This window comes from Podarcis vaucheri (assembly GCF_965113315.1).
Source record: "Podarcis vaucheri genome assembly, chromosome: 3".
NCBI classification, from domain to species: Eukaryota; Metazoa; Chordata; class Lepidosauria; order Squamata; family Lacertidae; genus Podarcis; species Podarcis vaucheri.
Genome location: NC_138761.1, coordinates 108,104,202 through 108,117,480, shown reverse-complemented (window position 1 = coordinate 108,117,480; position 13,279 = coordinate 108,104,202). Strand labels below are relative to the sequence as shown.

Below are 13,279 nucleotides of genomic sequence, written 5' to 3'. Positions count from 1 at the left end.
CTCTCTGTCGCAGTGAAGTAATATTGCTCATGAACATCAGTGAGGAGGAGCCCCGCCTGGTTGGACACAGAGGAGTGATGGGAGGAAACTACTGGGGAACCTCCTTGGGAAGGAGGCTCAGAACCCGGGGAGTGGTGGTGGGGTCAGAGCGAGAAGACTGGGAGGAGGAGGTGTCAGAAACTGAAGGGGCAACAGGACTTAGTGAGCTGGGAGAGTCTGTGGCAGAGAGGCAGAAGCTGAAGTAGGAGTACTGGAGGAGAGAGGTCAAGAGACAGAGATGAGTCAGGCTGGTGAAGAGTCATGGGTGCCACCCTCTCCTGCTGCGATGAGGTCCCCTCCACTCTTGTCCCCCAGAACCAGAAGAAGCATGAAGTGGGAGGAACAAAGGTAGGCACGCAGGTGCAGTCTGCAGGAGGAGACATAGACGGCTGTGGGGAGACAGGGACCTTCAGTCCCGGCAACTGCTTCATGGGGGCCAGACCTGCGTGAAGATCCTGTTTTTGCTAATAAAGAGTTAACTCCAACTTGCTCGGTGTGGATTCCTGCTAGCTCAGCCTGGCTGGCAGCAGAGACATTGCGACTTAGCCAGAGCGGAGAGGACCAGTCAATGGGGATATCAGCACTGTGTAGGTTCAATCTAATATTGCCCACCACCTCATCCCTGCCCCTCTCCCACTAAGCTAGTAACTCCCTGTTGCATACCTCATTCATCACTACAGATGATGCCGAACTAGTCCATTGATTTTAATGGGTCTATTCTGGGTATTCTGAGTTTTGAGTATGAGTTCTCCATTAGTATGTAGTATTTTGTTACAGAAAGCCCAGCTATATCTGGTCTCTGGTCATGTAACCTTCAGAATAAAGGTTTGCACAAGAAAATAAGTAGAGGCCTGCTTGATCTGGCCAGTGGACAGTCTAGACCAGCCTCCTATTCCCACAGTAACCTAGATGCCTATTAAAAGGTAAAGGTAAAGGTACCCCTGCCCGTACGGGCCAGTCTTGACAGACTCTGGGGTTGTGCGCCCATCTCACTTAAGAGGCCGGGGGCCAGCGCTGTCCGGAGACACTTCCGGGTCACGTGGCCAGCGTGACATCGCTGCTCTGGCGAGCCTGCACCAGCGCAGCACACGGAAACGCCGTTTACCTTCCCGCTAGTAAGCGGTCCCTATTTATCTACTTGCACCCGAGGGTGCTTTCGAACTGCTAGGTTGGCAGGCGCTGGGACCGAACAACGGGAGCGCACCCCGCTGCAGGGATTCAAACCGCCGACCTTTCGATCGGCAAGCCCTAGGCGCTGAGGCTTTTACCCACAGCGCCACCCGCGTCCCATAGATGCCTATTGGTAGCTAGCAAAGTAGTGCAACAGCCATCTCTGATTCCCACCCACTGGTTTTCAGGGGTCTGCTTCTTCTGACAGTGGAGGTAATGCCTAGCTATCATGGCTAGTAGCTGCCTTCTCTTCCTTTAATTGAGTTGCTGCCATTGAACAGCAATGAAAATTGAAAAACCTTTGGACAAAGAGATGGATACAGGCCACCATCTTGGATAATGTTTTCTTGATAAAGTTGGCTTGGGATGCTTTTGGAATCAAAAGAACGTGCCACGTTGCCTAAACCTGTGTCTGTTAATTAACTGAATGGATGCGTCGCACTAGGTAATCACAGTGAGTAATGGGTGGTATTAATGTAATCCGAGCAGTGAATCATAGCCTAGTACTGTGGAGGATTGCTGAGCCCTGATTTTTTCCCCCCTGAAGTGAAATTGGCTTTAACAAGGTGCATGCAGATTTCTCTGTTGCTACAAACCTAGTGCACAACCCCTTTTAATTCCATTTTGATTAAATAAGAAACAGGAGGCTTAATGCTCTTTGACCAGTCTACTGTCAATTTTGGTTCTGTTTGTACCTGCCCTTTCCCTAAAGTAGGGATGGAGAACATTTGGTTCTTGAGATGTTGGGCTACAACTCCCCCTGACCACTGGGCATGCTGGCTAGGGGTAACGGGGGTTGGAGTCCAACGGTATCTGAAGAACTACGTATTCCTCATCCTGGTTATACACAAGTCTTAGCCTAATGGAGTTTGTGACATCTGAACTGAGCCATTCTGCTGGAACCTCATATTCTCCCTACTTTTCTCCTGTACATGGATTCCCTCATTTCCATGATTTTCAATATCCGTAGTTTGCTGCGGAATTCAAATGGCACAAACTGTAGCACACACAAACCAGAAAGCCGCAGCCTGACAGCAAACCGGCTTCAAACCATAGCTTTGAATCTCCCTTCACCCAAAACCTAAATCTTCCACAACATCTTAAATCGCTTGATTGCCTATCAATCTCCCGCTTAATTTCTTCCCTCCTGCCGTGCTCAGGGCTGGCCCTCCCGCCCGCGAAAAGTGGCGAGGCAGTTGCCGCATGGTGGCAGGCTCTTAGTAGTGCCACTGGACATTTGCTGCCAGGCACCCACCGCCTGGCACTTGCCACTGGTGGGCGCTGGCTGTTGCTGGGTGTTTGCTGCTGCCTCTTGCTCAGCTTCAGCAGTGAGAGAGCCCCCTGCCCCCACAACCATCCCCTGCAGCTGCCGTGGCCCATCTGCCGCTGTGTCTCCTCTGCCGCCACCTGGAGGCAAGCTGCAATGGGTGCCACAGGGTGAGTGGCCACAGGGGGTTACAGTAGTGGGGTGTGTGGCCACGGTGGGACATTGAAGAAGAAGAAGAGTTTGGATTTGATAGCCCGCTTAGCGGGTGGCGCTGTAGGTTAAACCACAGAGCCTAGGGCTTGCTGATCAGAAGGTTGGCGGTTCGAATCCCCGCGACGGGGTGAGCTCCCCTTGCTCGGTCCCTGCTCCTGCCAACCTAGCAGTTCGAAAGCACATCAAAGTGCAAGTAGATAAATAGGTACCACTCCGGCGGGAAGGTAAACGGCATTTCTGTGCGTTGCTCTTGTTCATCGGAAGCGGCTTAGTCATGCTGGCCACATGACCCAGAAGCTCCCTCGGCCAATAAAGCGAGATGAGCACTGCAACCCCAGAGTCGGCCAATGGTCAGGGGTCCCTTTACCTTTTAAGGAGTCTCAAAGTGGCTAACAATCTCCTTTCCCTTCCTCCCCCACAACAAACACTCTGTGAGGTGAATGAGGCTGAGAGACTTCAGAGAAGTGTGACTAGCCCAAGGTCACCCAGCAGCTGCATGTGGAAGAATCGAACCCGGTTCACCAGATTACAAGTCCACCGCTCTTAACCACTACACCACACTGGGCCAGCAATGCCTATGCTCCTAGCCTACTTTTATTGGAATATGTGTAGATGACAAAATGGTCAATGCCTTTTCTTTCTTTCCTACAGGTATCCTCTCATTTTGCCGAACGTGAAACTTTCTGGCCTTTGCCTAAACCAGGAAAGTTGTTTCGGTCCTCTCTTGTATGCAGTACCGCCATGCTTGTAAACGCAAACTGCTGCAACAGGAAATGCTTCTGGAACTGACAAGTACCCTAAGAGAGGCTTCAGATCACTTCTGGTAAGTAGCAAAATCAGACAAGTTCAAATATCCCCCCCCCCCCCAGGCACCCATCTGTAAGGATGGCTAGGAGAGGAAAATGAAGTCAACTTCCCTCTGGTGTCCCAGAACCAGAAGAGGCATGAAAAGGGCAGGAGAGAGACTAGCAATGTGCAGACGTAGTCTGTGATATCTTGGGAAAACCCCTGGAGAGGAGGCAGCTGTTGGAAAGTGGAGACCTTCAGTCTCAGCAACTGCTTCATGGGGTAAAACCTACCAGAAATGAGTTGCTGTGCTTATTGTGCTGTGCACAATTAGTTTTGGCTAACAAGGAGTTAACTCCAACTTTCACAGTGTGATTTACTGACCAGCTTACTCTGTGACACACAGGTTCCCCGTCCTTGGGATCCATGGCCATCATCATCATTATGATCACAGAAAAGATCACAACATATATACTCAGAATAAAAACAACAACCTAACAACCCCCCCAAAAAGAGCCACATTTTAAAAGGGTATAGGATGTCAAACAGGTCAACCAAAGGCCTGGTTAAAAAGGATCCTTTTTGCCTGGTGCCTAAAGGTTCATAATGAAGGTGCCAGATGAACTTCCCAAGGGGGAGCATCCCACAGACGGGGAGCCACTGCAGAAAAGGCAGTGAGAAATGGGACTCACAGTACTCTCCTGATCTACATCCCGAAACTGGTTTGGACATTCACGACTCAAAGCTCAAGATGTATTCACTTTCCTAGGCATATCATAATGGGTATCCTGTGAGGAGTGTGCTTGAATACTGTAGCCAGAATAGCACCCTCTGGGTATTATAAGACAATTCTCATCATCTCATTGAAAGAGGTGGGTTTGCTTAGTGTGCAGAAGGGATGTTTAAAAGAGAAACATCAAATACCACATACTAATATTACTATGGAAGGAACATCAGCATGCTGAAGGGTTTTGTACCCTGGCTGTCCTTTGAAAGATGGGCCCTGGGAGGCAGGAAGGGGAGGAAGATAGATATTACCCTCTCCAGAGGACATGCTTAATGCTCCCATGGCGAGTTATCAAGTGACTCTTTTGTCACTAGCCCAAAATGAGCGCCCTTTTCCAAGGCGTGACATCTTATTAGTTTCCTTTTCCGCAAGTGTAGGCAGAATCCATAGTTACTTCCCTTCACTGTTACAAAACAGCGGGTGGAGTCATAAAGATGCCCAGAAGGGCTGGCTGAAGCCTTTAAATTATTCCCAATCTTAATCTTTTAAATGTTCCCTAAGACTCTCATGGAGAGTTATCAGCACAGTATGCAGATGCTGATGAGAAGGTCTACTTACATCTCCATCCACTTTCTCTCTCACTCGCTGAATGATCAAACCAAAGGAGATTGCTATGCCTCTAGAGCCCTAGTGACCAAGGAGCCAGCAGAGGGAGGTGTCACAATGAAGGGCGTGTCACAAGGACCTCCGCAACCTAGCAACCACCAGCACTCAACTGACACTACTCTCAACTGACACTACTAAGTTTCCTTATATGGCTTTTAATCCATGTTCAGCTTTTTACAAATGAAATTTCCCCCTTTATATTCAAGCTTCTGTTGTTCCTGCACCTATTGAGCATTAGCTATCTAATCTACCTCTCTGCCTCTGTTTAAAAGGCCTGGTTAAAAAGGAACCTTTTTGCCTGGCACCTAAAGGTGTATAATGAAGGCGCCAGGCAAACTTCCCTGGGGAGAGCTTTCCACAGATGGGGAGCCACTGCAGAGAAGGCCCCGTTCTTGTGTTGCCACCCTCCAGACCTCTTGAGGAGGAGGCACACAAAGCAGGGCCTCAGAAGATGATCTGGGTGTCCGGGTAGGTTCATGATGCCTTGAACAATTATTTCACCTTAGAAAATACAGTGGTACCTCAGGTTACAGATGCTTCAGTTACAGACTCCACTAACCCAGAAATATTACCTCGGGTTAAGAACTTTACCTCAGGATGAGAACAGAAATCGCACGCCAGCGGCGCAGCGGCAGCAGGAGGCCCCATTAGCTAAAGTGGTACCTCAGGTTAAGAACAGTTTCAGGTTAAGAACGGACCTCCAGAACGAATTAAGTTCTTAACCAGAGGTACCACTGTATATGAATCAAACACAAAAATTTTCTCGTTGCAGATTAATGGGAAGTGTGTGGTGGAGGTGTGGGGCGGGGTACCCACTCACTCTTTCCCCGTAGGAAGGGGTCTTGGTAACCTGGTAATTGCAAAGACACAGCCATGCATGTATAAACAGGGGAAAATGTATTACAGACTTAAATATTGTTTTCTTGTGAGATTCATTATAGTTAAGCCTACCAGAGATACGCTTTAATTCTTGGAAGGATGAACATTAATTTAAATATGGTTCAGCTACAGGACAGGACAAGCTTAATGAATTAACCATCTTTTCTCCACAGCAGGGTGTTTATCGGGGGCGGGGGGAGGTAGTGCTAACCAGACTTTATTTTAATCAAGCTTTATAACTCTGACTTAATAAACCTTGTAAGTAATTTAATTTTGCCTCGCTGAATTGTTTAGTGCTGCATGTGAGATTTTTATTTCTTCCCCGTTTCCTTTAATATAACTACTCGCAGTAAGCAGAGATGAGAAGCGTTTGCATTGAGAACAAAACAAGATTGAATTACCTAAGTGTACCTTGTGTTGCTTTTTAGGTGCGATGTAATATTATGTGCCTTGCCGGCCGGCCACAACACTTACAGCATTCAAAATGGTGTACGGCGAATTCTTCCACAGGCCGGGACAAGATGAGGAGCTTGTCAACTTGAATGTGGGTGGCTTTAAGCAGTCCATTGGCCAAAGCACATTGCTCAGATTTCCCCATACGAGACTCGGGAAACTGCTCAAATGCCATTCAGAAGAAGCTATTCTGGAACTGTGCGACGACTACAGCGTTGCAGAGAAGGAGTACTACTTTGACCGGAACCCTTCCTTGTTCCGCTACGTGCTGAATTTTTATTACACAGGGAAACTCCACGTCATGGAAGAGCTCTGCGTCTTCTCCTTCTGCCAGGAAATAGAGTACTGGGGAATCAACGAGCTCTTCCTTGACTCTTGCTGCAGCAACAGGTACCAAGAAAGGAAAGAAGAGGGACTTGATAAGGAGTGGGACCAGAAAAGCAATGCCGGAAGCCTGGATTCTTCTGACGACGAGTCGTCCATCTTTGAGAAGGAGCTCGAGAAGTTTGATAAGCAATGGTTGGGGGAGTTGCGCAAGAACATATGGGTCAGAATGGAGAACCCTGCCTCTTGCTTGTCCGCCAAGTTGATTGCCGTTTCCTCCTTGAGCGTGGTCCTAGCATCCATCGTCACCATGTGCATCCATAGCATGCCAGAATTTCAGAAGCTGGATGCCAACGAAAGGGAGATAGAAGACCCTATCCTGGAAATAGTGGAGATCATATGCATCATCTGGTTCACCTCTGAGCTTATGATCAGGTTGGCTGCTGCTCCCAGTCAGAAAAAGTTCTGGAAGAACCCACTGAACATCATAGACTTTGTCTCCATCATTCCGTTCTACGCCACTTTGGCCGTGGACACCAAAGAGGAGGAAAGCGAAGACATCGAGAACATGGGGAAAGTGGTCCAGATCCTGCGTTTGATGAGGATCTTCCGTATCCTGAAGCTGGCTAGGCACTCTGTTGGGCTGCGGTCATTGGGTGCCACTTTGAGGCACAGCTACCACGAAGTTGGACTTCTGCTTTTGTTCCTGGCCGTTGGGATTTCCATTTTCTCCGTCCTGGTCTACTCTGTGGAAAAAGATGATGACACATCAGAGTTGCAGAGCATCCCAATTTGCTGGTGGTGGGCCACCATTAGCATGACCACCGTTGGCTATGGAGACACCTACCCGGTCACTCTTGCAGGGAAGATCATTGGCACAACGTGCATCATCTGTGGAATATTAGTGGTAGCTCTTCCCATCACCATCATTTTCAACAAGTTTTCCAAATACTACCAGAAGCAGAAGGATATTGACGTGGACCAGTGCAACAACGACCCCAAGGAGAAGACAAACGAGCTCCCTTATTTTAATATTAGGGATATTTATGCAAAAAGGATGCACTCCTTTATTTCTAGCCTTTCTTCAGTAGGATTTGTAGCCAACGATCAAGATTCAACCGACGCCTCAAGCATCCAAGATCTTGACGATGTTTATAACACAACATCTTTGCAGAATGGTACAGGAAAATGAGTTGAATCTCTTTTCTTTACTGTTTCCTTCTAATATTAGCACAGCTTTGACAAAGAGCACTTAAATTCTCAGGGTATCTTAACTCTCTGCCATATTAGGGCATTCTTGGCTCTGATGATGTTGCACATTCTTTACGGTTTAGATGGGGCTTAAGGATAGATAGACTGTGTGTGGTGGATTAGTTTTTTGTTTTCTTCACATGGCTTCAGAAAGTGGTATCGAGTGTGCTTGGTCCGGCAACCAAGTCTGATAACCTTTTAAAGGTTTGAATGGATTGTGCGTTGGGAAATAGTGGGTTACTAGCACACGGGAAATGTGCTGGGACAAATGTAATTTTTTATTTGGGTGATTATACCTGAGAATGAACAGAAGTGCATATGAAACCATATTTGCTAAGAAACCAAATAGTCCTAAACTAAGCCAGGGGGCCTGTTAGCATCTGAGGTTAAAATTCAATATTATATAGGGCTAGGGAAAGGCTTTGCTCCTCAACCATAGTTCACCCAGGTCTTCTTTGGTGTTATGGGTGGGTGCAATTCACTTGTGCTCCCTGTAGCTTGCATACAGCCCTCAGCCTAATTCCATGCCAGTGGAGGAAGCCTGGTGGGAGGGAGGAAGGGAGTGGAATGGAAACTAATGGAGTGACAGAGAAGAAATTGAAAGCCCCTTGCAAGCAATTTACAGTACAGTGGTAGCTCTGGTTGCGAACAGGATCCGTTCCGGAGGCCCATTCACAACATGAAAAGAGTGCAACCTGAAGTGGTGTATCTGCGCAGGTGCGCGGTGCAATTTGGCGCTTGTGCACATGCGTGAAGTGTGATTTAGCGCTGGTGTGCATGCGCGAGCTGCGAAACCCGGAAGTAACACTTTCCAGTACTTCCGGGTCGCTGTGGGACGTAACCTGAAAGAACGTAACATGAAGCAAACGTAACATGAGGTATGACTGTAGTGTAAACATCTGGCGAGTGGGATCTGTCCTTTCTCCAGCAGCCTGCTGGGCTGGGAGAAAGAGGAAGGGGAACAGGGAGTGTGATTGGTCCTGGCTGGTTTTGGGTGTAACCCCATCCAAACCCAGTTTAACCTTGCCCACCCCTGGCTTTCCCTACCTGCCAGATCCAGGGAGAGAACTCCCACCTTTTGATGTGCAAAATGTCGGCACTTTATTTTGTTTTGCAGGCACAGGCACCTGTTTCAGATGCATGTCTTGCTTAGCTGCCTGATCTCAGGAAAGATGTGCTCATTGCCACTTGATGTGCCAGCCATTCACCCTTCATTTCTCACCGCAGGGTTGGGCAACCTTTTTTTTAACCTCCCTACTTGTCTACACACACAAACACGCACACAGGCAAGCAAGAAGCATTATTCAAGGGCACCTTCCAATTGGCAGAAGCACTTAAGGTGTTGAACAAGCCTGGTGTGAGATGTGGTCCACTGAGAAGACTGTGGGTCACTAAGAGAAGCCGGGGAAAGGGGCTGTGTTCAGGCCTCAGGCCTGAGTTCCTCCATCTTTGATTTAGTGTCTGAACCTACCCTTAAGCCATAGATCAACATGGTGGATGGCAGGGTCAGGCAATGAGTCAGCCATATTATTCCTTCCAACTCACTCGGTTCAGTTCGCTTTTTAAATGGACGCATAACAGAGCTGGAAGGAACCCAGAAGCCATATTATATATTTCCTTGGCCCTAGCATAAAATTAAGCTGCCAACTTCCACAAGTCCGAATAATATCATTCCCCTGGTCAGAGAAAAGGTACACCCCATAATAGTGTTGGCCAAGCATACACCCCATAATAGTGTTGGCCAAGCAGTTGACTTGAAGCAATTTGTACAAATTTGGAAGTATACTTCTGTCTTAATTTCTGGATCCTGGGACTTCTTAAGTGAAGCCATCCTCGCACATAGAAACACATTTTTCTCTTTCCAATTAATTTCTAGTTTGGGGGAGGCAGAGTGCTCCCGCAACTTGCAGTGTGACGGACTATGTCAAGCTGACCACGAAACCAGTCTAAATGTCAAGTCTTGCCCCTGTTTATGGGCTCAGGGTTTTATATCCTCTGTGTACTTCCTTTGTTTTGGTGATGGTGACAGCAGGACGCATGACAAAGCAGTGAAGCATTTGCTTGGTTCTCCGCTGATTGCAGTAGGAGGAATTCATCAAGGCTGACTATAAATGGAATAGGGGTGCTATCATATTTGTACATGAGATTGCAAGTCGAAATTCTGATAGCCACCCGGCCACTAAAGCCCACAGAGATCCTTGTAATCACCTGGAGGAGGCTAAATTATCTCATATGAAATCACACATTGTATACACACAGCAGGAGCTTCCCAGAGCTGCAGAACCTACTACTGCAAGGGAGATTTGCTGGTGCACTCCATTTTTGGTCTTCACAGCAGAATGGCCGAGCCCCCATACCTCCATTTAAGGCAGCCAAATTGCTCAGCCGACACTAAAAAGCTTAACTTAAGCAGCCTTCTCTTGTCAATCATTCTCACAAACCAGCCTGGCGGTGTTTAAAACAGAGAGACCAATGATTCAGATACTGTTAAGAGTGGTGATGAGGAAAACTGTAATATCAGCTGAGAGGAGAAGCTGAAGCCTCTTTTTATGCTGTCTGAGTATTTTTTATTATTCTGACGCTCGTCTGCTGTTGAGGGGTACCTGCCAAAAATGTTCTGAAGTCTTGTGAATCTACTTCGTTTTTTGTTAGAGCTCTGAGATCCACCAAGCAGAATCAGGTGGAAAAGACGTACAATTCAAGGATTAAATAACCCCGAATCCAGGAATTTGTGTTGAGTACCTGAACTGAACTTTCTGCACTTCCACACAGAATCCATGATTCCGTGTACTCAAGCTTTCTTCATTGCAGCAGTATAATAGTATTTGGGGGGGGGGGGGGATATGTGCCATTTTATTATTCCCACTGTCAAATGACTGGAAGTCAAAAGTCCTTTCTGATCTGCTTTGGGTTACCCAGAGGTGTACTTGTAGCTGCAGATTGGCTGTCTGCCAACCCCTTCTTTAAAAGTCATAGGAACTAGGAGAAGCAAAACATGGGGCTTTCTGACTTAGATATATAGGGGCTAGTAGACAGCTTTCAGTGAAAAGACTGGTTTGGGGACAGGGATTTGCTGGAATTCTGGAGGATGGGGTGGTAGGTTTGCAGCTTAATAGCTTCTGGTTTAATACAGAGGTAGTAGTGGGGACGCAGGTGGCGCTGTGGGACGCGGGTGGCACTGTGGGCTAAACCACAGAGCCTAGGGCTTGCCGATCAGAAGGTCGGTGGTTCGAATCCCCGTAACGGGGTGAGCTCCCGTTGTTCGGTCCCAGCTCCTGCCCACATAGCAGTTTGAAAGCACTTCAAGTGCAAGTAGATAAAAAGTACCACTCCAGCGGGAAGGTAAATAGTGTTTCCGTGCGCTGCTCTGGTTTGCCAGAAGCGGCTTAGTCATGCTGACCACATGACCCGGAAGCTGTCTGCGGACAAACGCCGGCTCCCTCGGCCACTAAAGCAAGATGAGCGCTGCAACCCCAGAGTCGTCCGCGACTGGACCTAATGGTCAGGGGTACCTTTACCTTCACCTTTAGCTACCAGTGGGCTAGACACTTCTAGCTGAATTTGTGTAAGCAACTCAAGTTTTCCCCAGTGGCTAAGAAGGGGTCTTTGAGGGAGAAGCACAGGCATAAACAGTGGACATTAAATTGATAGCACTGACTAGGGCTGGGGGATATCTGGTTTTCAATATCATGATATATAACCAGCTAAACATTGCGATATACCGATATGCCATGATGTCTGAAGTGAGGATGGTACTATGCAGAGGCATTGACTGGCCTCACAGTTTCCCCCGCATCATAGTTTTCGCCGGCGGTGCTCTTGTGATTTGCTGCACACCCTCCCGGAGGCAGAGGAGAACTGAGTTGGCGGAGTTAACAGGGGCTGCAGCAATCAAGAGAAGCATTGGCCGGCTTCATGGTTTCCCCTGCGTTGTGATTTTTGCATAACACACACACACACACACACACACACACACACACACCATGATTCAAGTAAAAAATGGACTTCAAACTGGTTTTGGATCATATTTCGCTCAGCCCCAACACACACCATGATTTGTGATTTATTGCCAGGTCAAAAGTTATGAAGCCGAATATTGCAATATGGACTTCAAAATGGGTTTGGATGATATATTGATATATTGCCCAGCCCTGGCTAGCTGGTGGTGGGGTGGGCAAGGCAGACATATGACTTTGCTGTTCTTTGCTGTTTCATGTACCAGCACAAACATTATCTTGGCTGAAAGCAAGTGAAGCGTTGGGTTTGCTGCATGCAACAGTTTTCTTGGAATACCGGGCAAGGCTGTTGTGCAGAGATGCACCCTGGAAGACATGAATGGCTAGAAGCATCATTAGTTACCAGGTTCTTCTTGGTTCAGCTGGTATATGCAGTCATGAGTATAGCAAGTCCCTTCTAAACCACTCCTTTTAAACAGTTTTTGTGAGTTTTGAAGGACAATGTCAGTGCAGTAAGTTCAGCCTCCACAAGCGCAGCCGGCTTACAGCATGCTGACTCATCCCGCCTGTGCCTGAGTCCCTTATTCTTTGTGAAATGACCAAGATCTGCTAAAAGTCTGGATAAAGTTCTTTTAATGCACTCAGATTAATCAATAGCTCTTATAAACCCATTACAACTTTTCAGTGCGCTGAGCACCTCTCTGTCTCTGTTTTTTATTATTACTTTTTAAAGCTCCAAAGAACCACATCCTGCAATTTGTGTGGCACACTGATAAGCGCTCAGAAATATTGCTGTGACTGATGCTACAGAGCGCACGCTTCCTACCCTTTCCGAATCTTTCAGTCTCGATGCCCTGCAAATCCTTTATAAAAAGTTGCCTGTTTTCTGTAGTGCTGTTTTCCTTTCCTAAGATCTTCTCTGCTTGTGTGCTTTTGTCTGCAGAAAGACACAGAGGACGGGAAAGTCTATGGGAAGCCAAGGCTTCAGAGTAGCCCTAGTCCAAACAACAAACCCATCTCAGTGGCTTTTATTGTTAACTTGAGAAATCCCTGTGCCACTTCACAGGAGAGATGAGTGTTTTGGGAGAGCTGGGCACCTAGCCTTTCTCCTTTCCTCTACTGTGCTTCACTTTAGACCCTGACTATTTCCATATTGGGATGCGGGTGGCGCTGTGGGTTAAACCACAGAGCCTAGGACTTGCCGATCAGAAGGTCAGTGGTTCGAATCCCCACGACGGGGTGAGCTCCCATTGCTCGGTCCCAGCTCCTGCCAACCTAGCAGTTTGAAAGCACATCAAAGTACAAGTAGATAAATAGGTACCGCTATGGCGGGAAGGTAAACGGCATTTCCGTGCACTGCTCTGGTGCGCCAGAAGCGGCTTAGTCATGCTGGCCACATGACCCGGAAGCTGTATGCCAGCTCTCTCGGCCAGTAAAGCGAGATGAGTGCCGCAACCCCAGAGTCGGCCACGACTGGACCTAGTGGTCAGGGGTCCCTTTACCTTACTCTTTCCATATTGGCAAGATTGCCCCTACTGTTAGCCAGAG

At 47.7% G+C, this 13,279-nt stretch overlaps 1 protein-coding gene across 4 annotated transcripts in view; it reads left to right on the top strand.

Annotated features, from left to right (window-relative positions):
- Positions 1–13,279, top strand: part of KCNS3 (potassium voltage-gated channel modifier subfamily S member 3) — a 53,729-nt gene that overhangs the window by 24,733 nt on the left and 15,717 nt on the right. The window contains exons 2-4 of one of the 4 annotated variants that reach the window (XM_082215578.1): positions 3,341–3,512; positions 6,176–7,702; positions 9,652–10,521. In XM_082215578.1, coding sequence (XP_082071704.1) covers positions 6,232–7,702; positions 9,652–9,725 — 1,545 coding nt within the window. In that variant the 5' untranslated portion in view covers positions 3,341–3,512; positions 6,176–6,231 and the 3' untranslated portion in view covers positions 9,726–10,521. Of the gene's footprint in view, positions 1–3,340; positions 3,513–6,175; positions 7,785–9,651; positions 10,522–13,279 lie in introns of those variants that run through there. The other 3 variants (XM_082215579.1, XM_082215580.1, XR_014217589.1) reach the window with 3 other exon arrangements.